Below are 24,130 nucleotides of genomic sequence, written 5' to 3'. Positions count from 1 at the left end.
TGACTCCAATTACAACAATTGCAACTCCAATACTCTCTCTATATACCTCCTATTCATGTACGGAGACTATGTAATATGTACTAGGTATCGGTATCGAATATCTCTCACTCGGCTGACTGACGATCATAGATACTATCCAGTCTTTGATATATACGACCCTATCGACAACTTAAATTGGAAAAAGCCTCAACTCTGTGTAAGACAAGCCCAATTCCTAAATGACTCGAGAACATGTCAAGCAGCTCATTAGCATAATAAGTATCTGCTGCCGAAGTGGGTTGCCCATACTTGATTATAACGCCTCCTCTTATGACTTGTAATTCGCCAGTGCCACTTCATCACGGACGCGGGAATATTCTATGGAATTCGGAGTCTGACAACACCATATTTTTCTACTAAAAGCTGAAGCTACGCTAGAAAATTTTATATCTCGCCATGTTCAAAATAGTTTGGAAAAACACTTACGGTATCATGCCTTACACTTACGGTATCATGCTCATCGCCATCGTATGATCCAGCTATATTCACCATTTGACGATGTGTCTTACTATTGGCCCCTTCAAGTCCCAACGTTTTGTCAGTAAATGAGACAGTATCAAACATTATGTTCTTACTCTCCGTGCCAAGCTTTAGATGACACTGTATATCCCGAATAGTTCCATGTACCTAGCCTAGTCAATTCTTGTCCTTTTTAATATCGTCATTGGGCTTCATCCATCACATCCCTGAAAGCTCGCTAGCGATTCCGTGCTTAACATTTGATCCGCCAAGTCCTTGAGTATAACTTGAGTATAACTCAGGATCGCCAGGAGGACTCGAGACTAGGCGTCTAGAGAACCTGTAAGAAACGTCTACAACCCACCATAAGCGTTTTGCTAGATACCCGATAAGCTGGACTAGACGCGAAGATTGATGAAATCATAACTGCAAGGAGAATGAATAACATTATATGAGCCTACATGGACCCTTGATAACAACAAGGCACATGCAACGTGCCAAAGTCTGGGGGAGTCGTGGCCTTGCCCAGTACTCTCTAGCCTTCCCCCATCCAGCAGCCCTAGATCTGATTTGATATCCGCCGAGCGCTTGGCATACATTGCAGACCACTGGCCACTTACAAACGAGGCTATCTGAAGCAAGGTAGACTAGTCCCTGCAACGTTTTTTATCACCACCCATTATCGCCAATAGGCGGAGTGGTAGAGATGCCGGGCGGACTGCAGCACTGTAAATGAGAATGCGGTCGGCTACGAAAGTAGATGGTGTGCCCCTCGGCGCTTCTTTATTATCGTGATACCGTAGAGCTCCACACACACTCTTTAGACTAGACATTGTTTAATCATAAAGAGAGTTTACATAGATATAAGCCTATGAGGAAGATTATGTAGAAGAGTCGATTGGGTCGGCCATTTTACTGACGAATCAGCACTATTTATTACTAATATTGATAGGTTTTTGAAGGTCTTTAAGGTACCTAATGGAACGTGTCTAGATCTATTGGTCGGGGAAGATCCCTATGCCTATGACCTCACAGCCCGTTGTTTGTAAGACGCGGACTTCCTAAAAGGGAAAACATATACGGCCCGTATGTCAACCTTTTTAACCGTTTAAAACGTATAAACTTTAAGAAAAGAAGAATAGAAACAAGGTTCTTTAACCGGACAATCCAACCAAAAGGCCAAGGGCGACTTAGTGTATGTACCCCACTTCGTCCAACTCTGGAAGTCAAAGCCCCTCCTAATCCTGGTCGATGATCTCATAGGGTAACCCAAACGATTCCGCTAGCACAATCAATGGTGAATGGGGATCGCGCTAAAAACCACTCAAAACCCCTAAAGGCGAACAGATTGCGCTTCTTATTAAACATCATCGCCAAAGACTTCTACCAGGGTTTAAGGTCCCCAAAATCCTAAAGTCCCAAGGCCATGCTTAGGGTTGCATCCGATCGATTCTTGGGTCATTTCACTCCATGATTGCGTACCCAAGCGGCTCCCTCCATTGAATTCTCCGACAGGAACCTTTCAGGCCTTTACATCTTCGTACCTAAATCAATGGGTCAATACGCGTTAACTAGTGTAAGTTTTGCAAAACTCCGCTAGTTATGTATTCACAAATCATAGATCACTGCGGGGTTTCAACTAGCGTGTAACGAATTCTACATATGTACATACTACTATGTATGTATATCCTCGGGTTCAACGGCCGAGAATCTATCATTTGTCTGTATCCTTGAACCGGTTCAGACTCCTCCACCAATAGTTCAGCACTTCTCCTGTCGCTCAATGGGCGTCCTAGCAGCCTTGCAAGGCTTGACATGTCGATCTCCCAAAATATAACGAGTCGACTTGGATCAACCTAGTATTAGATAAGCTCGAATACCACTTCGATGACCTTCCCCGGGTTTCACGTGGCACTTAAGCAATCTACCTATACCGGGCACTTACACAAGTATCGGACAGATATATGTATGGACAAATCCAAGCAAACAAAAGCCAAGCCACAGCCTATGTACGAGTAGACCAGTCATTAGCAATTCCTCGTATCTAAAGGCGTTTATTACGCTATTCTATCTTTTCTTTTCGACATGCATAACCGGTCTACTACCTAGGCTATCTGGCTATCATCTGGTTATCTGGCTATCTACACTAGCAAACACTCCTGCACAAGCATAGATCTCGATGCCGCTAGCCAGTCCCCAGTACCTAACATCGTGATCCAACTAAAAACGGCATGTATCTGCATTACATAAGGAACATTATGGTCAAGCGACTACTTACATACATAGAACAGCCTCCACTTCCTCCCATGCCTCTAGTTACACGTGTAGTTGACGGTTGTTCATCCAACCTCAAGATCCACTCACTTACATATCGCTTGGATGGGATGGGATACCTGCAACCCCATTCTTGAGATACCACCATTTTCATGCTAGCCCATTGGATAACCTGCTTACTCTCGGCACCGGCAAGGCTATGTGTTCTCACGATAGTTACTACCGCTGGTTATTCGGAATGAGTTGACCCACAATACCAGAACACTCGGGATGAAAATACACGATACCTCCAAGCACTGTGTTGGATTCCGAGCCAGCCCCAACGACACACTCGGCATTACTCCTAACTCCTAAATTCTCACCTCTCGTTTCATAAGGGATATTCGAGGCCTCCCTACATAGCCTTGTTCCTAACCTTGCTCGTGCAATATGTAATCGATCGTGAGCTTTAACTTCTTCCGCCTGGCTCGATCTCGATTTCTTCCGGCCCTAGCGGCCCGATTATGAGGAAACGGAATTATTTCTCGGGGCTTTCCTATCTAATGTTAACTCGCCGCATTAAACCCCGACGAAACAGATAAGCTGTAACTTTGAACTCGTCAGGCCATAAAAAGGACCGATAAATTATTACACGTCCCAAAGCACTGCCACGATGATTTAACTTCTCCTTTAATTATGCTTCTTTCAGCCGGATAACGCGCCTGGGTATGCTGCTGTTCCTGGTGTTGCGCTGCTGCTTGAGATAAATCTTACCGCTCTCTGATGATCTTCGGACATGGGACGGCCTCTACTCCCGACCTGGTCCGATCCACTGTGGGGCCGGTTTATCCCGAAATTCTTAAAACAATTGAATGCTCTACCGAGGAATTCAATTATGCCAAGTCACGATATCTGCAAATAACTGTAATCAGATAAAAGGGAGACCTCTAAATGTCCCTTCACTTTAATTATTCACACTTAGTAAAGACACGGTTTAAGAAGAGTTATTATGAATTTTGGTTTTTGTTTATTGGTTTTTTGTGTTTTGGGTTACTTAAAAGTAAGATCTCACAATAAGTGTGAGATGCTTGCATCTACTATAAAGTCTTCGCAATAAAAAATTCATCGCAGTAAAAGTCATCTCAACCTGTAACCTTCCTCGGCCTCTTTATGTCTGCACCTATCCGTGCCTCATCTCATCAAAGTCTCATAAACTTAACCCTATTGAATTTCCATCTTTGGTATAAGAGAAGAGTCTCCTTTTTAAACTAGTGTTTGAAGTGAAGGAAGTGTGCCATATAGATGAAAGAGACCAAGCGAAATTAGGCTCAAGCGCTCACGTTGGATATACCTTTATATAAAAGATGAGAATTCCATCTCAATCTCTAGTCGGCGACGATGATAGGCGCTAGAAATGTCGGCCATTTCCTTCATGAACTCTTGATGTAGGGCCTCAAGCCTCGCCCCTTTCTCATCCTGGCGTTGGCTATCTTGCGGGTGACCTTCACGCTCATTATTTAAGCGCTGCCTTTTTTCACCATGCTCCTCCTGGCCATCATTCTGATAACCCCTTTTATATAAGGCTCTTTCGGGCCGGGCGAGTAATGAGGCTGAAGGATGGGGGTTTCCAGGGGACAGGGTGGAACTAAGGGATGAAAGTGGCTGTAAGACACCGCGTTGAGAAACTTGCGGCTCTCGGCTGCCAATTACAGCAGGCTCGGCATTGTAGATATCACCCAATTCAGACTCGACAGAGACCCTATTAGGAGGAGGAAATGCGCCAATGGTAAGGCCCCGGTGTCCATCGTAGGCGCTTATGTCCCGAATATCATCTATAGTGAGGATATGATCCACATTCTCGGTCGTGACTATCTCGGGCCAGTCGTAGGCTGCAGTTACTTCTGCAAGGATAGCACCGAGTCGGTCGGCAGGCACCCGCTTCTTATGGGCTGACCAGTCTAATGAGCGAGCTGTATTACGAGCCGTGTAGTGAGCTCGCGTAGCCTCATAGTCTAGTCTTTTGCAGGCACCCGGTCGCACTATGGTGGACAAAGTTAGCAATCACGTATCTGTGTAAGGATGTGCTAGTTTCCGACACAAGATAAGGATGAATATAAAGGAATTCTTGATGTTACTTACTACCTTTCACAACCCATCTCTCCCTGCCTTTAGGGTCAGCTCGGATCTGGATTGTCTTGTGCTTTCCCATGACACGTCGATAGTAAAGTTGTTTTGACAAGATTTCATGAGGCTCATGGATCTGACGTATATAGCGTTCTATGAACCACTTATATTTGTCGCAATGTCGCCCATCAATAGCCATCACGATACGCTCAAGCTCCTCATCAGCTGCTTCCTTATTGGCCGGTGGCGCGTCTTGTGCCCTTAAGCCATGACCTTTTTCGTGGTTGCTGCCGTTAATATTACTTCGATCGGGGTTCTCCTCCTCAATTATAATGGGGTTATTATTGCCTCCATCTGCAGCGGCCTCAATATTGGCCTCTATATTATTAGCTCCGTCATTGGCCCTGACGTCCTGATCCTCCTGCTTCATGAAAACCTTGATGTCCTCATCATCGTCGTCAAGTTCAGTCTTAAACCTGAGCATCCAGGGTTTGAGGGCGACATCGTCGTTGCCCTCAGGGACCCGGTCCCCAGCACCGCGACTTTTTCGTGGCGCTCCCATCTTAGTAGTTTAGGGTGCTGCGATAGACGTGAGTAATGTGTGTAGGAGGGGCGAGGTCGATATAAGAGGGTGAGTGATTATGCAAGAGGGAAGTTTGATATAAGAAATATGAATGACAAGAAGTTCAGGTTCATGCGGAGTGATGGACGGCGAGGGGTGGCAAGTTTTTTATATAGGAATACACATACCTGTTAGGTGAGAATATGTGCAAAGGCGTCGCTGCCGCCAAGTTTAGAAGGAGCCGTGACAGGTCTCCGGAGGCAACCACTCTAGTGGTGAGTGGATAGCCTAGCTTCCCGATTCGGGATAGAGAGAAAGTATATACCAGCGTTAGGGCAGGAGTTAGGGTAGTAAGCAGTAAATGTCCAGAGGACTTAAAGGCAGGAGGTAGTGCGGGTATGCTTTACCACGTTAGGTTATGCGGTAGGTGAGGAAGGAAGTGATATAAATATGAGGTAGTAGAAGCACAGTAACTGGTGGTGTGCGTGGTAGGTTATGGTATTAGAAGAAAATTATTTAAAAAAGTAGGTGGTGGAGGAATTTGATGTGAGGTAGAAAACAGCCAAGTGTTCTTGGTGTCAACAACTGAGGAAGAGTTGTAGCTTCTATAACCTGTTGTGATGGTGTCTTCGAGAAGGAAGTTAGGAAGGGGCTTAGGTTAGGGTGAGGTAAATAGAGGTATTATTATTATTGTATGACTTTATGAAGAAAATTGTAGGGAGAATGAATTTATTTTTCACAAGGGCAAGACTAGGTTTAAATAGGGCAAGAGGTTGGAGGGGGAAAGAGGTTGGGGAAAGAGGCAGGACTGTTGAGGAAGCTATTCGCGAGAAGCAGTTGAATGGGAGGAAGGGACTGGCTGCTAGGATACTACCAGTTGTAGTGCAGGAGGCGGTTCTTTCTGTTGGTTCTTGGATTTTATTGGCACAAGATCATACACAACAATGCTCTTTCCTCGATTCCTGAGGTGAAATACATTTCTAGGCACTTCTCGTGGGTCTGCCATGATCTGCTCGTGGTCTGTTCATGCTCACATGGGAAGGTAGGGCTTATCCTACAAAATACAAGAGCACCAAGGATACGGGGCTAGTGATATTTAAGAGGTAAATAAGATTACCTTAGGCACATCCTAAGCCTTCACATCCAGTTGCTTCCCTGTGACACAACATGTAGATTCCTAATGAGTCCAGCTGTCCCATGAAGAGAAAGCTAGTGAATAGCTCCTTAGGTACCTAAGGTATAACCCAACGTAAGTCTGCAGAACTTAGTACACTTCCCAATGGGTGCCTTAGTCGAGGAAGCCATACTGTTCAAGACCGACGACATTCCCAGTCTAGTACCCAAGCAGTAGTGGACGAGCTGAGTACAATAACTGGTAAGTCTACGACTACACCAGTAAAGAAGCCATGTAAGATAACAAACGCAATATTCTCTACCAAAGAGTTAATATTGATCCAAACAAACACCGTTACCCAAGCCAAAGCTATGCCGAGAAAGTTTGTATGGATATCACCAATGTGATTTGCTGTAAGACACAGTATTAACCTACCCAAGACTAACGAAGAGTTAAGTTATTATGGCAGCAATATATAAAACAACAGTCTAGCCTTCTAGACCGTGTAACAGGACGTCACTCTTTAGGTCAAAGATAGACAAATACAATTCTATGTACCTAGCTCAGAAAAAGAGGCTTATATTTGTCAAAGTCCCGTGGAGTGATAATTACGGGCGGAATATATAGAAATCGTGCACTTGTACGGACGCATAAAGCTTGGGCAAACATAACTTGCCAATATTCCGCACATATACTGGTTAAAATCATACTAAGAGTAATGAGAGCCTATCTAGAGACAAGGAGAAGTCAAAGGTATCCAGAATCATATAGTGGACTACTGACCACCCAATTACTAAAATAAGACAAATGTAAGCAACTTGATTCATGATATGTTTAACGGCGGAGTAGCTTGTTCTCATAAGAAATTTGTAAATTAAATATTAACTAATCGTATTAAAACAGTTACCAGAACTCCTTAGCCACAACATCAAATAATATTGAAAAGAGTGGTAGTTAGATGTAGAATAGTATTGTGGGTTCAAGTGTGAGGTCTAAGGTGTTACAACTACCAAAGTTATTTACTATATACGTAAGTAGGTAGTGGTGGTAGCAATGGTAACATGTCTAAATATAAACTTTCCGGGGTGTTAGGGGTTCATGCTAAAGGCCTGAGAGCTCGACATCTAGGAACTACCGCACTGGTCCTCAAATTATCTTTAGTAGGGCATATTACTTATTAACTTAGGGGCTTACTTAATTACCAAATCATAGTACTTCTATCAGGTATATTGGTGACTGTATTAACCTATGCCCTCCAAAGAATAGGGGTAGAGACATAGCCTCCTTATGTAGACCCAGTATCTGGCGGCTGTCATACGGGGTAGCCTTATTATATCCCGACAAGGTACCTAAGACATATAAGTGAATAATTGCGGTGTATTTTTGATATATGACAGCTACTTGGTTGAGATTCTTATTACTCATCCAACAGCCCTGTTTCAGAGCACATTGATACTCAGGTAATTAACAACATTCTTGAAAACTTGGACCCTAATACGCTCATTGCAAATGCTTCGAGTTCCACGTTTTTAATGGATTCCGTATTTGATATTTGTGTCTATTACTTATAATGACTTATGTCACTTTCCTAGCAACTCGGACGAGACAGTTTGAGACCTACCCCAGCGTATTACCTGAACACGTCGTACCGCCTGCTGTAATGACTCAGAGCCTAGATTCTTTTCCTAGCCGCCAAGTCGGCTCTGACCTTCAAGAGCTTGCAAATTTCTTGAACGCGCCAATGAGGCTACCCGTGCTAACATCATGGCCTTCGCCATTGCCAGGCTCATCTAGCTCCTTAAGAATCTTGGTGGCAAGAACCTTGCCTAGCTCGACACCCCACTGGTCGAAGGAGTTGATATCCCAGACTGCTCCCTCGGTGAAGGTTACGTGCTCATAATAGGCAATGAGAGCACCTAATTCTTCAGGTCCAATTACGCCGCCTACCAAGATGCTGGTAGTGGGCCGGTTGCCCAGGAAGACCTTATGAGGTACAAGCTCATCAGGTGTACCTTCGCTCTTGACCTGCTCGGGTGTCTTACCGATCATGAGAGCCTCAGCCTGCGCAAAGTAGTTGGATGCCAGCATCTTATGGTGCAGGTTGTTGGAGACGGGGTTGTGGGACTTGGCAGCGAGAATGAAATCGGTGGGAATCAACTTGGTACCTTGGTGGAGGAGTTGGAAAAATGAGTGTTGGGCGTTGGTGCAAGGTTCACCGAAGATGACGGCACCAGTGGTATACTTGGCAGGCGAGCCATCCGAGGTGATGGTCTTACCGTTTGATTCCATAAAAAGTTGCTGTAGGTAGGCAGGGAAGCGGTGCAAGTATTGGTCAAAGCTATATTATTGTCAGCGGACTAATGAACGACATTTGAAGACACTTGGCTTGAGAAACTTACGGAGCAACCAGATGTGTTTGTGCAGCAAAGAAGTCGCTGTACCAAACGCTCAATAGACCAGCGAGAACGGGAATGTTGTCCTTAAGAGGAGTTTCACGGAAGTGTTTGTCCATTGCGTGCGCGCCAGACAAGAACTTGTAGAAGTTGTCGTAGCCAACATATAGGACGACGCTAAGGCCGATGGCGCTCCAGACAGAATATCGGCCACCGACCCAGTCCGCAAAGCCAAACATGTTCTTGCTGTCGATACCGAATTTGGTGACTTCAGCCTCGTTGGTAGATAGGGCAACGAAGTGCTTGGCAATTTCGCCCTTGCCGCCGGTCTTTTCGAAGAACCACGATTTTGCGGTATTCGCGTTCGTGATAGTCTCAGCAGTGGTAAAAGTCTTGGAGGCGATAAGGAAGAGAGTCGTCTCGGGGTCGGACTTAGCAAGGGCTTCCGCAATGTGAGTGCCGTCGATGTTGGAAACAAAGTGCAACGTCATGTCCTTAGCACCATAGTGCTTTAGAGCTTCGGTAACCATAACAGGTCCCCTAATAAGCGGTTAGAAAAATGCGACACGGGCTTGCGGAGGAAGGTTGCGATGAAAAATAGCGCAAGGGTTATACCTACAGGTCAGAACCACCAATGCCGATGTTGATGATATTAGTTAGCTTCTTTCCAGTGAATCCCTTCCACTCTCCGCTCCTGACCTGCTCGGAGAATACCTTCATGTGCTGCAAGACGGCGTTTACGCCGCCCATGACATCTTGTCCGTCCACCTTCATTTCCCAGCCGCTCACGTTCCGCAATGCCGGGTGGTAAACAGCTCGTTTCTCGGTGAAGTTGATCTTCTCACCCGCAAACATAGCATCGCGTTTCTTCTCGACGCCAGCATCCTCTGCGAGCTTTACTAGTAGGTTAATCGTCTCTTCGGTGACGAGGTTCTTGCTGAAATCAAATAGGATATCTGTGCCGTTGTTGCGGAAGGTCTTGCTAAGTTTTTCGAAACGGGATGGATCAGCGGCGAAGGCTTCCTTTAAGACGAAGGTCTTGCCGACGGTCTTGTAGTGCTCTTCTAGGGCAGCCCAGGTGGGCAAAGAAACTGCTTGAGGCATCTTCTCTTGAGAGTCTGTCCCGAGACTGGAAGAAGAAACGAAGGTATGCTAATGCTAACTAGGTCAAGCAGTTTCGTTGTTAGTATGCGTGTATTATTATAATGTAGGTAGGTAGCGACGGAATTAACGGCGCGGGGTGAAGTGGTGAAGTGGTGATGCGGTAATGCGAGCGGCGGGGCAACACGTATGGATACCAGGTAGGTAACCTAAGGTAGCTATGTCACAATTGTGTTTCACTTACATCGGAAGAGTATCAAAGTTCACGAGATCGTGGAGTCGTGAATAAGGAAGTAGCCTGTATATATTCAATATATAAACAGCTAATCAATCTCCGTATGTATGTGTTTGTTAAGGTATCTCAGGAGGTAGAAAAAGAGGTAGTGGGGGTTAAAAGTGGATGAGTGAGCGACATTTAGACATTTCGGAAGCTGGAAGCTTCTCATTTTCTTTTGATAGATGTACCTCTTCAGGTACCATTGAAACTAACTGCGCAACTTTTTCTAAGCTACATCATGTACCTACACGTTATTGTCATCCCATCTACCCCGCGCTAGTGACGTGATGCTTACCTATGGCATTATGCATGTATGTAGCTACCTTCTGTAGAGCTGCGGAACCTCCATTTGGTGGATATACTCGGGCGTGTGTAAATTTTATCCCGTGTAGCCCACGCGAAGCGGGACCGGGAGACTCGGCGTCTCGCTTGCTGGGTAGGTGCCTGCTTACCGGTACCTAGCTGCTAGGTATCGGGTAACCCCGACTTGGAATATTGTAACTATTTCCACAATTTCCATACGCAAACCGGTACCTACGATTATTTCTCTTACGCGGACCAACAATTGCGGTAATAAGAGTGACCCAGTCTCACAATGGAGAGTAATAGTAAGCTTCGGGTAATAATAAAGGACCCGGCCTTACCTAGTAGTAGCCATAAAGACCTTATAAACGACATATCTCACAGGACCGGATAATAAATAATACGATAAGGTATTGGCAATAGGCGTCTTTTCCTCGGCCTCAATCTCGTCTATCTACAGAGTTGTTCTCCTTTTTGAGATCCCAGAAAGTGCAAACTCGGAGGCATCGTCAATAACTCATGCCAAACTCCATATGAAAGTGCTTCTAGGCTGGTCCAGAATCCGGTAATATATCGCAACAGCAACAGCAACACAACGCAGGACACCATCACTACATGTGTAAATCACATCCAGTGTTTCCAGTTACGAACTACGCCGACTTGTTCTCTACCTATTTCCATCTTGTTAGTCAATCTCCCACCCATGAATTCGGGCGTATGTTGTTATATCGCCGTGGCCTAGACGTGCATCCGATAAAAGACGATCGCGTGTTTATCGCCTGTCTTGGATACTGCCAACAAAAGACGGGTCCTTAACGCTACCGCCGGCGTCGCCAAGTCCCGCGATCGGTCGGTTATAGCTGAATCCCGCAAACTGATTTTGCATCGTCTCTGACAATACTGGTCCCTCGACATACGAGTCTTGCGGAGCTTCAGAAGTAAATTCAGGATCAAAGTTCGCTGTGTCAAGAGCATCGGTCTGGGTCCATGTTAGAACTCACACGTTGGAAAGGAGCAGTCGTATCATCAAAGATTACTTACCACATTGGGCTTGAATGTGGGCTCATATTTGCGCTGTAATAGTTTGCGCCAGTCGATGGCGTGGAAGAAAGGATGAGCCTTGATCTCGGCGCTGCCTGCAGCTCCTAATCGCTCCTCTGGGTTGCGGTTGAGTAGCTTAGAGAGAAGGTCCTTGGCCGCAGGAGGCACGACGTCTGCACTTGGGAAATGCAGGGGCTCCGACAAAATCTTGCGGTACATCTCATTAGTATTTTCGTCGTAAAATGGCGGGAGACCCGTAAGCATTTCGTAGAGGAGAACTCCCAGAGTCCACCAATCCACCGTCTTATTGTATCCCTTGCCCATAAGAAGCTCCGGCGCTAAGTATTCAGGTGTGCCACAGAACGTGTTAGTCCTGTCTTCGTCCTTCATATCTAATTTACAAAGGCCGAAATCGCAAAGCGCGATGTGACCTTGGTAATCAAGCAGGATGTTCTCGGGCTTCAAATCTCGGTAGATAACATTGAATCCGTGCAAACACTCCAGGGCGCAGAGTAGCTCGGCTGTGTAGAATCGTGCCCGGTTGACGTCGAATCTCTGCTCCTTCTGAAGATGATGGAACAGCTCTCCACCGTTGACGAAGGCTAGTACAAAATAAAGCTTCTCGGGAGATTGGAAGGTAAACTTAAGGGGCACGATGAAGGGATTGTTAATCTGTGCCAGCACAGATCTCTCGGCTAGAGTATGAGCGACCTCGGATCTCGAGATGATGTGGGCTTTACGAATCGTCTTGAGCGCGTAGATTCGGCTGGTATCCTTCTTGCGTACCTGCATGACCTTACCAAAACTACCTTTACCAACCACCTTGAGAAGTTCGAAGTCCTCGATCTTAAGCTTGCCCGCCCGGTTCTCAACATACTCCACACCGATTTTAAGTCTACCGGAGCCATACTGTACGTCGACCCAATCAACGCCACTGTGTCCCAGCTCGCGTTCTCGGTTGTGGAATTCGGCCGCGGCCTTCTCGCGATCCTTCTTACTGGCCTTGGGGTCCTCGACGAAGGTCCGCTTTTCCTCAAACCTAGGGTTGATCCGGACAACTCCTAGGAAGATATCTTGGCTTCGACCGGACCCCGGCGGCGCGGTAGGGTTACGCATATATAAGTGTACGTTTAACTCCGTTACTCGAGACACATCAAACTTGTACTGGGTGTTATCACCAGCCCACAAGGGGTTTTCCGGGTTACCGGAGACCGAGTTGACAAAAACCTGGACCTTATCAAAATCCAACAATGCGTACGGCAGATATTTGCTAGAGATCCGACCGTGGTTAGAAGGTATACCAGTGAAACCCCCCGCTGATGTTTGGGGTCTGCCGTTCGTGTAAGAACCTGCTACCGCTCGTTGGGAGGACCCTGGTCGCACGGAGCTAGAGCTAAGGGCATTCCCTGTTGACATGGAGCCCTGGCCATGCTGCGAGAATGCGTTTCGATGCTGTTCGGGAAGAGCAAAATTCTGGCCCTCGTGGAGAGTTACGACGAGAATACCGGGTTTCGGAGGTTTTACAACAGGTTCTTGTACCATGTGTTCCGAGGCAGCTGGAGGAAGGATGTGTGAGCAACTTTCCCCGAAGAATAGTATACATACGTGGCTACAAACCGATGGCATTATCACTGGGAGTAGGAGTAGCGGATGTTGGGATAGGACTCTTTTCATCCTTTTCCGTGATCGTTGACGTGGAAGGATTTCGGGAGAAGGTATTCGCAAGGGGCCCTAGATGGGTATCCTTTAACTCTGATGGGACGTCGTGTTAGCAGAACCACATACGATCGTCGTGCATCTGAAGCGAAGAAGCGAAGTTTGGGCTGAAAGGAAGCCATTCGAGGAACATGGCAGGTAATTAAAAACTTACTCTTGGTGAGCTTCCACGACATTTTCCAACACTTCCCCTATGACAAGTTTGTAGATAGGTGTCAAGTAGGAGGAATAGGAGGAAGTCGGTGAAGGTCGCGCAATAAAAGGGTCGGAGACACGACAAGTTGTAAAAGAGGAGATAAGTTATTTAGGTATCGAAGAGGAGAGGCGTTTCCTTATCGGAGTTGCGATACTAGGTAATGATTGATGAGATAGTGTAAAGATTGGTACCTAAGATAGGAAAAAAAGTTAAAAGTAAAAAGGAAAAAAAAAGGGGGGGGAAGAAAGAAGGAATCAAAAAAGGTGGCTGAGGAAGAAGCAATGATGTCGAATTTCTACCTAGGACGGGTTTATTGAGTTGGGTTGATCATCAATCAATTAGAAAAGGTCAAAGATCTGAAGTTGACCAGGTCAATGTTTCGGTTCATGGGCTTCTGCGCGGACTAACCGGGGGGTTTAAGAAGGGGGGCGGTTTCGCCGCAGCAATAAATTCAATCTTTAGCGTACAACAGGTGGTTGATACGACAAAAAGTAAGTGACTTTTAGGGGGTTATAGAATTTATGGAGGGGTCCTGTCTAACTGTCTGACTGCTGTAGAGTTGGCGTTTTGACGGTATGGGGCATCCCTTATTAAAGATAAGGTACTTCGAATATAGTAGTTCATACGGGTGTCATTGATGTATTAGAGCACAAAGGCGGGGTAGCACATGCGCGGTTTCCAAAAGTAAGACAACATTAAAGTGTGATACCTTTATACATGTACCATCCCGACTCGTGTTCTATTTTTTATTTTAGTTTTTAAGTCTGTTTTAAGTCAGTGAATACGAACTTTCAATCTAGCCCAACTGCATGCGCCTCTACAAAACTCTACACGCAACAGGTAAAGTACGTGATGAAGTCTATTACTAAGAGGTACATAGGTACATTAAGGAGTTTACACTAGGTAATCCACTTAGTCCAATGGCCTTGACAATGTTGAGCGGAGCGTGGCGGAGCACTTCAGGGGCTGCATCCAAGGGCTGCCAGGTAAATTACAGTATCTTAATTATATCAGGCCAGCTCGCTAACACACAACTGAGTAACTACCTATGTTTATTTTTGATACGGGCAGTTACCGAAGTAGGATTTCAAATTAATACTCTGGCTCATCAAATAAAGACTACGGATAGAGACAATTGCCGACGTCGCATACGTATAGGACTTTGTATTAGCTTCCGTCGACAAGCCCCCCAATTGTCCTGATCCTACCAAGCGAATTTCATTTTAAAATACGGAGCATTATTACTCTGTGCATATTTATGAAGGCAAGAATCTAGCACAGCTGTAGTATTATCTAAAAGAGATTTTCAAATATAATCTGATAATGGTGAGTTAAGTTCATGAATCGTTCCAACAATTTAAAGAAGTTGATTGCTATCACAATTGGGCTATTGCAGAGTTTATGGATAATACCTCTATCAAACTAAGATTATTAAACCAATAAGAATCTTAGTCGGTTGCATCCAAAGAGTCTAGAAGCTCATGCAGTCATGTTAAATACAACTATACAGGGGTAGAAAGAGGCCGCTTGCAACGGCACGACGCGAAAACCTCAGCTCGTCCCAAACTACTGGAGACGATCACAAATCACATGCTTAATGTGGCGCAGCTATAGTAATCTACGGGGTTGACGATTGAAGAAACCTGTCCTCACTGTCGCTATGCTTAAAAATGAATAGGAAAACCTGTTATTAAGAATCATGTCTCAGCCGTAGTCTCTCGGTCTCTGGATTTGCTAGAGTCCGAAAAAGAAGAAGAAGAAGAAGAAAAAGATGGCATCTGTTCCCGAAATTCAAGAGCACGGAAACCAACCTACAACTACAAGTACAACTACAGACGGCGGCCATGTGGAAGATGGCGGCATCATGCTTGGCCCCACAGGGTTGAAGGAGCCACAAAATCACATCCAAGATGATGGCCAAACTACCCAAGCAATTCCTTCTGAGGCGCCTCGTAGATATATGGAAGGATGGAGATTATACGCTATGATATCCTCGTATGACCCCCAATGTTCAGTTACACCTTAAGTCTTCACCTAACAACGACGTCCAGCTTATGTTTATCCCTATTCCTATCGACATTAGAAACGACAATAGTCAGTACATCGCTCATCTCTATAACAAATGCCTTGGGAGACTTTGAGCAGAGAGATTGGGTGGTCACCTCCTATCTCATCACTTATACAGGTATGATATGGGTTCTGACAAATATATAACGAGGTTACCCCGTTGACCACCCAGATCATAGGCTTCTTAGTCGTATATGCCAAGTTCAGCGATATCCTAGGGCGCAAGTTGTTGATATTAGTTGCCATAGCCTTCTTTACGGTCTTCTCGATCGTCTGCGGCTCAATCTCAAATATGACTCAGCTGTGCGTACATCAGTCCTCGCACGATAGTATTACAACATAACGGCAGAGCATATATACTAAATTCTTTATAGGATTGTGTTCCGGGCTCTGCAGGGTATCGGTGGCTCCGGAATCTACGCGATGGTAACATGTATCCAGCCCGAACTTGTCCCGCCTGAGAAATGGGGGAACATCATCGCGGTCGTCTCCCTGGTCTCCGTCCTCAGTTCCGTCCTTGGTCCCATACTCGGCGGTGCAATCAACAACCACTCCTCCTGGCGATGGGTCTTCCTTTTAAAGTGAGCATACCCCCATTTAGAATTGAGAACCCTTGAAGTGGCTAGCTAATATTGAGAATAGCGCCCCGGCTGGAGTAATTGCAACTGGTTTAATAGCCTTCGTTATGCCTGCTCAATTCCCAAATATTGACGACTCGGCGGGCCTAATGAGCTTTCACAGCAAGATATCGCGGGCATCACTTCGTCGACTTGACATTATTGGAGCCATACTGTTGCTTTTTTCGTCCGCTCTAATCGTATTCGCTTTCGAGGAAGCAGGATCTCGATACAGCTGGCAAAATCCGACAATCCTAAGTACTATAATCGTCGGCGGTGTCCTGTTCATCGGATTTCTCGGATGGGAAAAAGTTGCAGATCGACCAAGAGCCACTCAAGAACCCATCTTCCCACTTCGACTGATGAAGAACCGCTTAGTTAGCTCTCTCACCATGTAAAATTACCCCAAATCTTGGTATTTTACTTATTTTCTAACATAACCTAGAATTGCTTTTTGCACCGGGCCGCCCTTTATGACCGCGATAATCAATCTTCCGCAACGCTTTCAAGCCGTCGACGGACTTAGCCCATTTGAAGCTGGCACTCACCTCTTACCTCTCCTGCTTGCCTCTCCCGTTGCTACAATCGTCGCTGGGCAACTTGCAGCCAAGTTTAAAGTGCCCCCCTTTTATATCCTTCTCTTTGGGGCATCCATGCAGCTATTAGGAATCGGACTGGCGAGTTCGGTACGGTTTAAAAGTGGTAACGCTATGTATGGATATGAGGTAATAATGGGCTTCGGGTTTGGAATGGGCCTCGTTTCATTGCTGATATACACACCAATGGTAGTAAAACGGTCTGACATGGGTAAGTCACTAATATATTATAAAGCTGCATTTGTTTGTACGCTGACTCTTCATACAATAGCTGTCGCCATGGGAGCAATTACTCAGATACGGGTACTTGGCGGAACAATAGGGTTAGCCATCAGGTATGAGATATACCCGAACTTAACTCGAACTATATACTAATGCGTGAGAAGCTCAACGGTACTCAACAATCATCTCTCCTCCACTCTGCCTGCCCTTCTCAATCCGGCAGACATCAAGCAGATCTCGGACTCTGTGCAGTATATCAATACACTCCCGGACGCAACCCGCGATGCGGTACGTCAAATCTTCGCTGATGGGTTCAACTCGCAGATGCGAGTCATGATGTATTTCAGTGTGGCGGTTTGGGTCTTCGCAGCAACACTCTGGGAGCGTAAGTTGAGAAGCGCCGCAAATGTTGAAGGCTATTGATTATCTTCTTTGATACCATCCTTACATCGGTAAGTCGTAAGGTAATATCTTAACCCGATTGCATAATTACCATGTCCGATTGCGAGCTCTTGCCTTCAGCCAATTGATATGGTTATCAAATACTTACCTAGCTTACATTCCTCACCATTAGTTCTTATATAAATTTTGAAATTCAGTATCAGTAAACTTCTTAGGACGTTCAAGTGTATCATGGGATATTTTATCCTTTGGCATCTTGATAATACAACCTGGCCCCTTGTGGACTACTAAATCGATCATACTGCTATCCAAGAATGACCAAATCTCCATCGTTGGCTTCTCTATCTATATTCTAGAATTGAGTTCTATCCCTTAACATGCTCACCGTTCCTAACTCTCGCGCAAAGTGCCTTCAGTACCTCTGCGCCCCTTCTATAGTCGTCCACCTCGACGTAAACCATGCCACTGATACGCCACCACCAGATGTCCCTATAGAATTCCGTCTGGAAGTACATACCACTCTCACGGCTTCCGGTCTCTTTGAACCAGTCGCAGACCCCGCCCGCATGCGCCGGATCAACCTTGCCAGGACCATCAGTGCCCAGCTCGAGTGGCAGCCGCACGTTGGCGAAGAAGCAGTCTCGCAGACAAGATCCTGGAATATCCATGATAGAGGTGCCTAGGATCTCAGCCGCTACTTCAGCACTGCGCTGGGCTACATTGTGGCAGTACTTCTTGATAGCAGCATCGCCACCGCAGACCTTGTCGCGGAAGTCGATGGCGGCTATGAAGAGGAACTGTTAGCAAGCCTCCTAGAATTAACAACTACTAAGCTCACGCCATATTACTATAGCTAGGTCACGGTATCAAATGGTAGGGAGACTATAATAGGAAATAGTACTTACCCTGAACACAGAGCCAAGCGGTTAAGTCATTCGTGCCTACATGGGTGGAAGACATCATCAATACCCGTAGACTTCTTCTTACTTAGGCCACTCTCCCGACCCGCAGTGCACACATACCGGTAAAATCAAACATCTCCACAAACAGACGCCCCTCGTCCTCATCTCCCAACTGCGAGCCTAACTCTTTCCGAGGCCTGAACTTGTGACTCGTCGGCAGCGTCGTCCGAATCAAATGACGATTCCTGCTGGGAACATAAAACGCCGCACACCCCCGCGGCACGAAAAACCACTTATGCAGATTCGTGACGAAGAAGTCGGGGTTCAAGGCCGCAAGGTCGATATCGACGTGTCCGATCCCGTGCGCGCCATCCACCAATACCAATGCCCCCTCGGCCTGAAGCGCTGGCACCAACCTCTCAAACGGGACCCGGAACCCAGGCATGCTTACAACCGTGTCTACGACGGCAAGCCGTACTCTCTGTCCCGGCTCCGCGTTGATACTTCTTGCCGCATCGACCATAGCCTGCACGAGATCATCATCCGACACCGGCCACACGACACGCACAACATGCACCTTGACCCCACGCGTCTCCTCGATCCAGGATATTCCGCGGCCAAGGGAGTCATAAATACGCTCGTAGCAGAGAATCACATCCCCGTCCTTCCAATCCAGGTTCTTAAGCACGGTGTCGGACCCAGTCGTAGCATTAGGCACGAACACAAGCTCATCAACATCTGGACAGTGCAAGGCCTGAGCCGCGAGAGCCCGCTGCGGCGCAAGCCGGTCGTGGAACTCGAGCGCGATGAACGGGTCCGGAGCGGCGTCGGCTTCGGCGCAGAAACCCTGATGGGCGCGCCGCACCGACACCGGCACGGTCCCGTACGAGCCGTGGTTAAGTGGCGTGTAATTCGGGCCGAAGGCAAAGTGTGCCTTGCGGAAGGCGGCGCCGAAGGGGACTTGGGCGAAGGAAGATGCTGCTTCCATTGTCGACTTGTCTCCCCTTTCGGGATGGTATATAATCGTCATTATGGATACGAATGAGACAATATGAGGACAAGGATGAGAATTGGAAAAAGGATAGGGTTCAGAAGAGTAAAGTGTGCCGATAAAGTTCAGTCTCGTCGCGGCTTTGGGTTGGGGTGAAGCTTGTCGGCGGGAGTTGAGTCCATTATTAGCATAATCTAGCTGGAGTTAGCGGATCTCCTTACATTAGGTACCCTTACATATACCCTTACATACATGTAGGTAGTAGTAGATAAGGTAGTGTTGAAGTGTTGGGAGTATCTTGTCTACCGGTTCGTATCGGCTTGCGTCGGCCATGAGCCTTAGCATCTATAAGAGGTATTAAAGTAATCGACAATAGATTGTCGCCCTGACATGTCGCTAGTGAGTTTCTATCGAGACTGAGATTTCAAAATTTATTACCATGGTTGATTTATCTTTCATAACCCCTATCTAGTTTACAGCAACCGCGCTATCTTAAGCAATACTCTAGTATTCATTTCTCATAACCGTAACCTCAAATATTCGCTCCTCATACGAATGTTGGGTATCCTACAATGGCGCAACTAGGCTAATCCGGAAGAGAAAAAGAAAAACGCCGTGCAATGCAGAGCTTGCTAAAACCCCAATACTTATCCATACCATTACGCTCTCCCTGGTCTCATTGTATCGATTATTTTACCGTCGGATCATCTCGAGTATCCCCCGTATCTCGCTTACCACTCCCTGGTTACCAGTCAACTGCCCATCCGTTCTGGTCTAAAAACTCTTGGCAGGCCTCTTTTAGTTGAAGATTTGGCCGTAATTCACTCGGGTGCAGTGGCTCTCTTGTCAGGGGATCGGTGGGATGTCTTCGAAGATGCTCCATAATAGACGCCCTCTCGTATGACTTGCCGGTCTTGGTCTATCGGCCTGGTTAATAATAACATGTCGAAGAATTCCCATATTAGTGTAATACTTACAATTACTGGATCGATCATGATACCGAAACTAATATCATCAATTACCCAATCAGGAACCTCGCGCTTCTTCTCCGACGCGGCTCTAGACTTCTCAAATGTCGATCGTAGCAACTCGATCTTGTGGTCCCACTCCTGCCTAACCTGCTCTCTATCGAAGTCGTTGTCGCAAGAACCGATCATATCTTCACGTTCGCGCTTTAAGAGGCCGATGACTTCATTCTCCAACTCTTGCCCCTCGCGGACCCTCTGCTTTTCCATCTCGTCCCAACGTTCTTTCTTAGCGCGTAGGACTTGGTCGGTAACTAAGCCAAGTGACTTGTCGTTCGTCTCAACGCACAAGCGGTGGGCTTGCAGAGCGCTCTCGAGGGCAGCGTCGTAGTCGTGTATGGCTAGTTGGCACTTGGAAAGGACAAAGTATGCTTTTGCATTGCCTCCACTTAATTTGATACACTCGTTGCAGTCTGAGATGGCCGATTCGTATAATTCGAGTCGAAGCCGTGCCATAGCACGATTTGTGTACAATGAGGGGTTCGTATCGTCCGCGATGATGCTATAAAGATCCGAGGACGATTAATTTTGAGCGCAAAACGATGTGCCTTTTATAACTCACGCTTTGGAGTAAAGGCTCTCGGCGCCTATAAAGTCGCCGGATTGGTAGTGTTGGTTCCCATCTTCCTTTAGCTTAATTGACTTTTCCACGTCCTTCCCCATTGCTGCTGGTGTTCGCTAGTGAACTCGGTCGAAGGATAGGTCTTGTTGTTTCGAAGGGTTTCAAGCTTTAGACCCAGATAACGGCGTATATGCTACGCTATCGATGAGAATTATAGCAGGCAGAGAGAAGGCGGGGAGATAGGGATGAAGACTTCTTTGTTAAAAGGTGGCGGATAGTTGTAGGACTGCAAATCAGAGATATGCGCTACTAGCCCATACAATTACAGCTGTGGATGAGTTTACAGGTGTGGATGAGAATGAGCTGTATTAAGTGGAAGGTATTTGGGTTTCGTATTATAGAAAAGACAGATAATACTTAGGCTGTAGGATAAGCGAGCAAGTACAGACGTAAGAAGAATGAGAGAATTGACAAGGTGATTGTATGTTAAAGAATAAACGAGACACCTGCATTTCGAGTTTCCATCTGTTTCGAAAGTTTCAGCCTTATTGAATTGGCAGTTGTTGCTTGATGCTCGTTACTTCCGTCTTATTGCTTCAGTCACAAGATAATAACGTACTACGCAGTACAAGACCCCTGATTGATTAGCTGGGATAGCCCCATTTGTCAGACGAAGATTCCAGAATGATGTGCATGTATTAGCGAGTGACAATGTACCAATATACATATGTACAACCTAACGAACGGCACCTAATGCAGACTAAGCATGACAACGTGGGTCCCTCCATTAGGTACAAGTAAGTTTAGGTAATCAGCCACCGTAGATCCGCTTTTTGACCCGAAATTCTATCTTTACCTCTTCACTTCTCTTAGTAGTAGTCAGTAGTGTATATTTCAACAACTACATATATACCTGGTTACCGTTTATACCACTGAACTTTGTGTCATTCCACTGCGGAACAATACCATGAGATGAAAGTGCTGCAATAGCCATTGCTGTAGTCACAGCGCGGTTCCCGATCTTCACCCCTGTAGCTCCATACTGATATAACCAACCACCTTCCCAACTCCCATCGTCACATTGGAGGCTAAGTAAAGCCCGGCGATCATCCTCGCATGCAATTCCCATTTGGGCACACGTGGCGATGCGCATAGCTAAATCCAATGCGCTGCCATTTAGACCGAGGCGTTCACGCACTCGCAACTTCAACAACGGACCCAGCATTGTTTGGAGGCGATCGTCGTTTGACGACCGGAGTAAGCGTCCGATAAACCCCAAACAACAGTCTGGGGAAGAGTAGTACCGACTACCTTCTGCGTAGGAACGGTCTAAGAGAAATGTGTGTATGAGTTCGAGGGTATGCTCGAATTCTTGTCCACGGTTATAAGAATAAAAGCAAGCAAGGATGTTCGCGCTGACAATAGGGTCCACTCGCTCTCTGCTACGGTCAAAATACACCTGGAAAGCGCCATCATCCTTGACATATTCGGCCATCATATCGAGAATAGGCGAGGCAACTTCGGTCGGCGATGGTCGAAGAACTTGGAGTGCGAGTGCTGTGGTATCAAGATCATCAGGGAAATAATCTCCTGGAATGAGTGCTGGTTTGCCTGATAACATGTCTTCATCAGTCACTTTCTCGCCATGCCCTAGTGTTTGGAGAAGTTCTTACCGGCGAAGAAATTCCAGGTCTTCTTAGACCCCCAACAGAGATCGACAAGAGTCCTAGTACCATTGTATTAAGCTACAGGCTCCCTCTAACATTTATTCGCACAGCCTGGGGATCGACTTACTGGTCTTGCAACGTATCCGCAATCAGCAATTTCGCGAAGTTGTCTGTGAAGACGACCCCGCTGTCTGTGATCGAGTCACATTGCTTCGCATTCTGGAACAAATATCGCCAGCCTTTTCCCACTGAACTATCTAGCAGTTCATGTAATATGTGAATTGTTGATTTCCCGAAAACAAGTCCCCGGATACCCGCTGCTCGCGCCGCATCGACGTTTTCTTCTTTATCGTCAATGAAGACGACCTGGTTTCCGACCAAGTTAATATGATCCAGGACGTGACGGTAGAATCCCAGCTCCGGCTTTCGCATGCCTGCCGCGGCTGAGGTGAACACTCGATCGAAAAGATGCCAGTCCGTTATTGTAGCAAGTTCCTCGAAATCTTCTTTGCCTATATTCGACATAGCATATACTTGAATAGTAGGATCTTTTTTCAACTTGTGAAGGAAGGAGACGATGGCATGGTCGGGTTGTAGAGACTCGCGTGCCTGGGAAAACGCTTCGGCAATCTCGGACGCTGAGAGGGAGAATTGTTGAGCACTTAGCTCGTAACAGGCATCACGAGTGATCTCGCCACGCTCATAACTGCACCAGATGGGCGTTGAGAGGATTTCTCTCAACTTTCGAGCTGGAATAGTCGTCGTCGTGTTAGCGGACCATGTGAAGAGGACATCGCCGAGGTCGAAGATAATGCCTCGAGGGCGTGGCTGCAAGGAATCCATTTTGTTCATGGTTCGGCTTAGCTCTAAAATCCTAAGAAAGTAAGTTGGCAAGCGGTAACAGGATAATTTGCAGACTCCTACCTACTACACTGACATTAAGGAGTAAATTATTTTATCACCCGCTTGGTTGGTTACCTCGTATTCTCATGGATCGAATGCGGGTCAACCCCTGCAGATTGGGAATAGGGAACCTCTTGCTTACTTGTTTATTGATTTGCCCTAGCTAAGGAGCAACAAACTATAAAGTCCCAATATCCTGCTGAGAAATAGTATTAATACGGGAAGAACAACTAAGTGTAATTGTTTCTTGCGATAACCCCTGATCTCCGATCGTTCTATTTTGAAATGTACCAGGGGGAAACACTGGGCTCTTATAATAGCAAGTCCAGCAAAGGATCTATCTATAGATATGGCCTTAAATATGTTGAGAGAGGAAAGGGGCCGATACACTCGTCCATTTATTAAATTATTCCTGTATTAACAAGATAATCTATGTAGGTCTTCTGCAGTGTGCAATCCCAAATCTCTCGCCAATATTGACGAGATAAGAGCCTCTGAGGAGAGGTTCAAAGACAGTCTTGCTTATCATTATGGTAGGGGTAAGATTGTGGTTTCACGGAATCCGTACCCCTAGGTATGCAGTCAACTTCTTACCTCA

The 24,130-nt window shown here is 46.3% G+C and overlaps 7 protein-coding genes across 7 annotated transcripts; 1 reads left to right on the top strand and 6 right to left on the bottom strand.

The window, feature by feature from the left end:
* Positions 1-3,515: 3,515 nt before the first annotated feature.
* F5Y00DRAFT_270490 (uncharacterized protein) lies at positions 3,516-5,469 on the bottom strand. The gene is made up of 2 exons (XM_048012624.1): positions 4,891-5,469; positions 3,516-4,790 (listed from the first exon to the last, which is right to left on the bottom strand). Exons 1-2 carry the CDS (start codon positions 5,435-5,437, stop codon positions 4,105-4,107), a joined length of 1,233 nt encoding a protein of 410 aa, XP_047863991.1. The 5' UTR covers positions 5,438-5,469; the 3' UTR covers positions 3,516-4,104.
* Positions 5,470-8,261: 2,792 nt separating this feature from the next.
* F5Y00DRAFT_262961 (glucose-6-phosphate isomerase) lies at positions 8,262-10,048 on the bottom strand (the record flags this gene model as incomplete). Its single annotated transcript, XM_048011464.1, has 3 exons — positions 8,262-8,889; positions 8,951-9,484; positions 9,564-10,048. 3 exons carry the CDS (start codon positions 10,046-10,048, stop codon positions 8,262-8,264), a joined length of 1,647 nt encoding a protein of 548 aa, XP_047863990.1.
* Positions 10,049-11,315: 1,267 nt separating this feature from the next.
* On the bottom strand, positions 11,316-13,956 carry F5Y00DRAFT_97396 (Pkinase-domain-containing protein). Its single transcript, XM_048014397.1, has 5 exons — positions 13,878-13,956; positions 13,537-13,731; positions 13,284-13,418; positions 11,667-13,222; positions 11,316-11,604 (listed from the first exon to the last, which is right to left on the bottom strand). The coding sequence occupies exons 2-5, from the start codon at positions 13,556-13,558 to the stop codon at positions 11,398-11,400; spliced, it is 1,920 nt and encodes a 639-aa protein (XP_047863989.1). The 5' UTR covers positions 13,559-13,731; positions 13,878-13,956; the 3' UTR covers positions 11,316-11,397.
* A 1,141-nt stretch (positions 13,957-15,097) lies between these two features.
* Positions 15,098-17,702, top strand: F5Y00DRAFT_97361 (drug resistance transporter EmrB/QacA subfamily). Its single transcript, XM_048014395.1, has 8 exons — positions 15,098-15,573; positions 15,630-15,763; positions 15,825-15,948; positions 16,020-16,226; positions 16,288-16,656; positions 16,708-17,069; positions 17,130-17,193; positions 17,245-17,702. Exons 1-8 carry the CDS (start codon positions 15,350-15,352, stop codon positions 17,501-17,503), a joined length of 1,743 nt encoding a protein of 580 aa, XP_047863988.1. The 5' UTR covers positions 15,098-15,349; the 3' UTR covers positions 17,504-17,702.
* Position 17,703: 1 nt separating this feature from the next.
* On the bottom strand, positions 17,704-19,684 carry F5Y00DRAFT_97365 (putative aminotransferase family protein). The gene is made up of 4 exons (XM_048014396.1): positions 19,628-19,684; positions 18,505-19,569; positions 18,388-18,423; positions 17,704-18,266 (listed from the first exon to the last, which is right to left on the bottom strand). Exons 2-4 carry the CDS (start codon positions 19,412-19,414, stop codon positions 17,848-17,850), a joined length of 1,365 nt encoding a protein of 454 aa, XP_047863987.1. The 5' UTR covers positions 19,415-19,569; positions 19,628-19,684; the 3' UTR covers positions 17,704-17,847.
* Positions 19,685-19,797: 113 nt separating this feature from the next.
* F5Y00DRAFT_239679 (U-box-domain-containing protein) lies at positions 19,798-21,557 on the bottom strand. The gene is made up of 4 exons (XM_048008121.1): positions 21,216-21,557; positions 20,963-21,155; positions 20,353-20,902; positions 19,798-20,294 (listed from the first exon to the last, which is right to left on the bottom strand). The coding sequence occupies exons 2-4, from the start codon at positions 21,061-21,063 to the stop codon at positions 20,121-20,123; spliced, it is 825 nt and encodes a 274-aa protein (XP_047863986.1). The 5' UTR covers positions 21,064-21,155; positions 21,216-21,557; the 3' UTR covers positions 19,798-20,120.
* Positions 21,558-21,863: 306 nt separating this feature from the next.
* Positions 21,864-23,472, bottom strand: F5Y00DRAFT_262956 (HAD-like protein; the record flags this gene model as incomplete). Its single annotated transcript, XM_048011463.1, has 3 exons — positions 21,864-22,573; positions 22,636-22,688; positions 22,757-23,472. 3 exons carry the CDS (start codon positions 23,470-23,472, stop codon positions 21,864-21,866), a joined length of 1,479 nt encoding a protein of 492 aa, XP_047863985.1.
* Between the last annotated feature and the right edge of the window lie 658 nt (positions 23,473-24,130).

Source organism: Daldinia vernicosa, assembly GCF_022497035.1.
Source record: "Daldinia vernicosa strain CBS 139.73 unplaced genomic scaffold F5Y00scaffold_29, whole genome shotgun sequence".
Classification (NCBI taxonomy): Eukaryota; Fungi; Ascomycota; class Sordariomycetes; order Xylariales; family Hypoxylaceae; genus Daldinia; species Daldinia vernicosa.
This window is presented reverse-complemented; position numbering and strand designations above follow the sequence as displayed.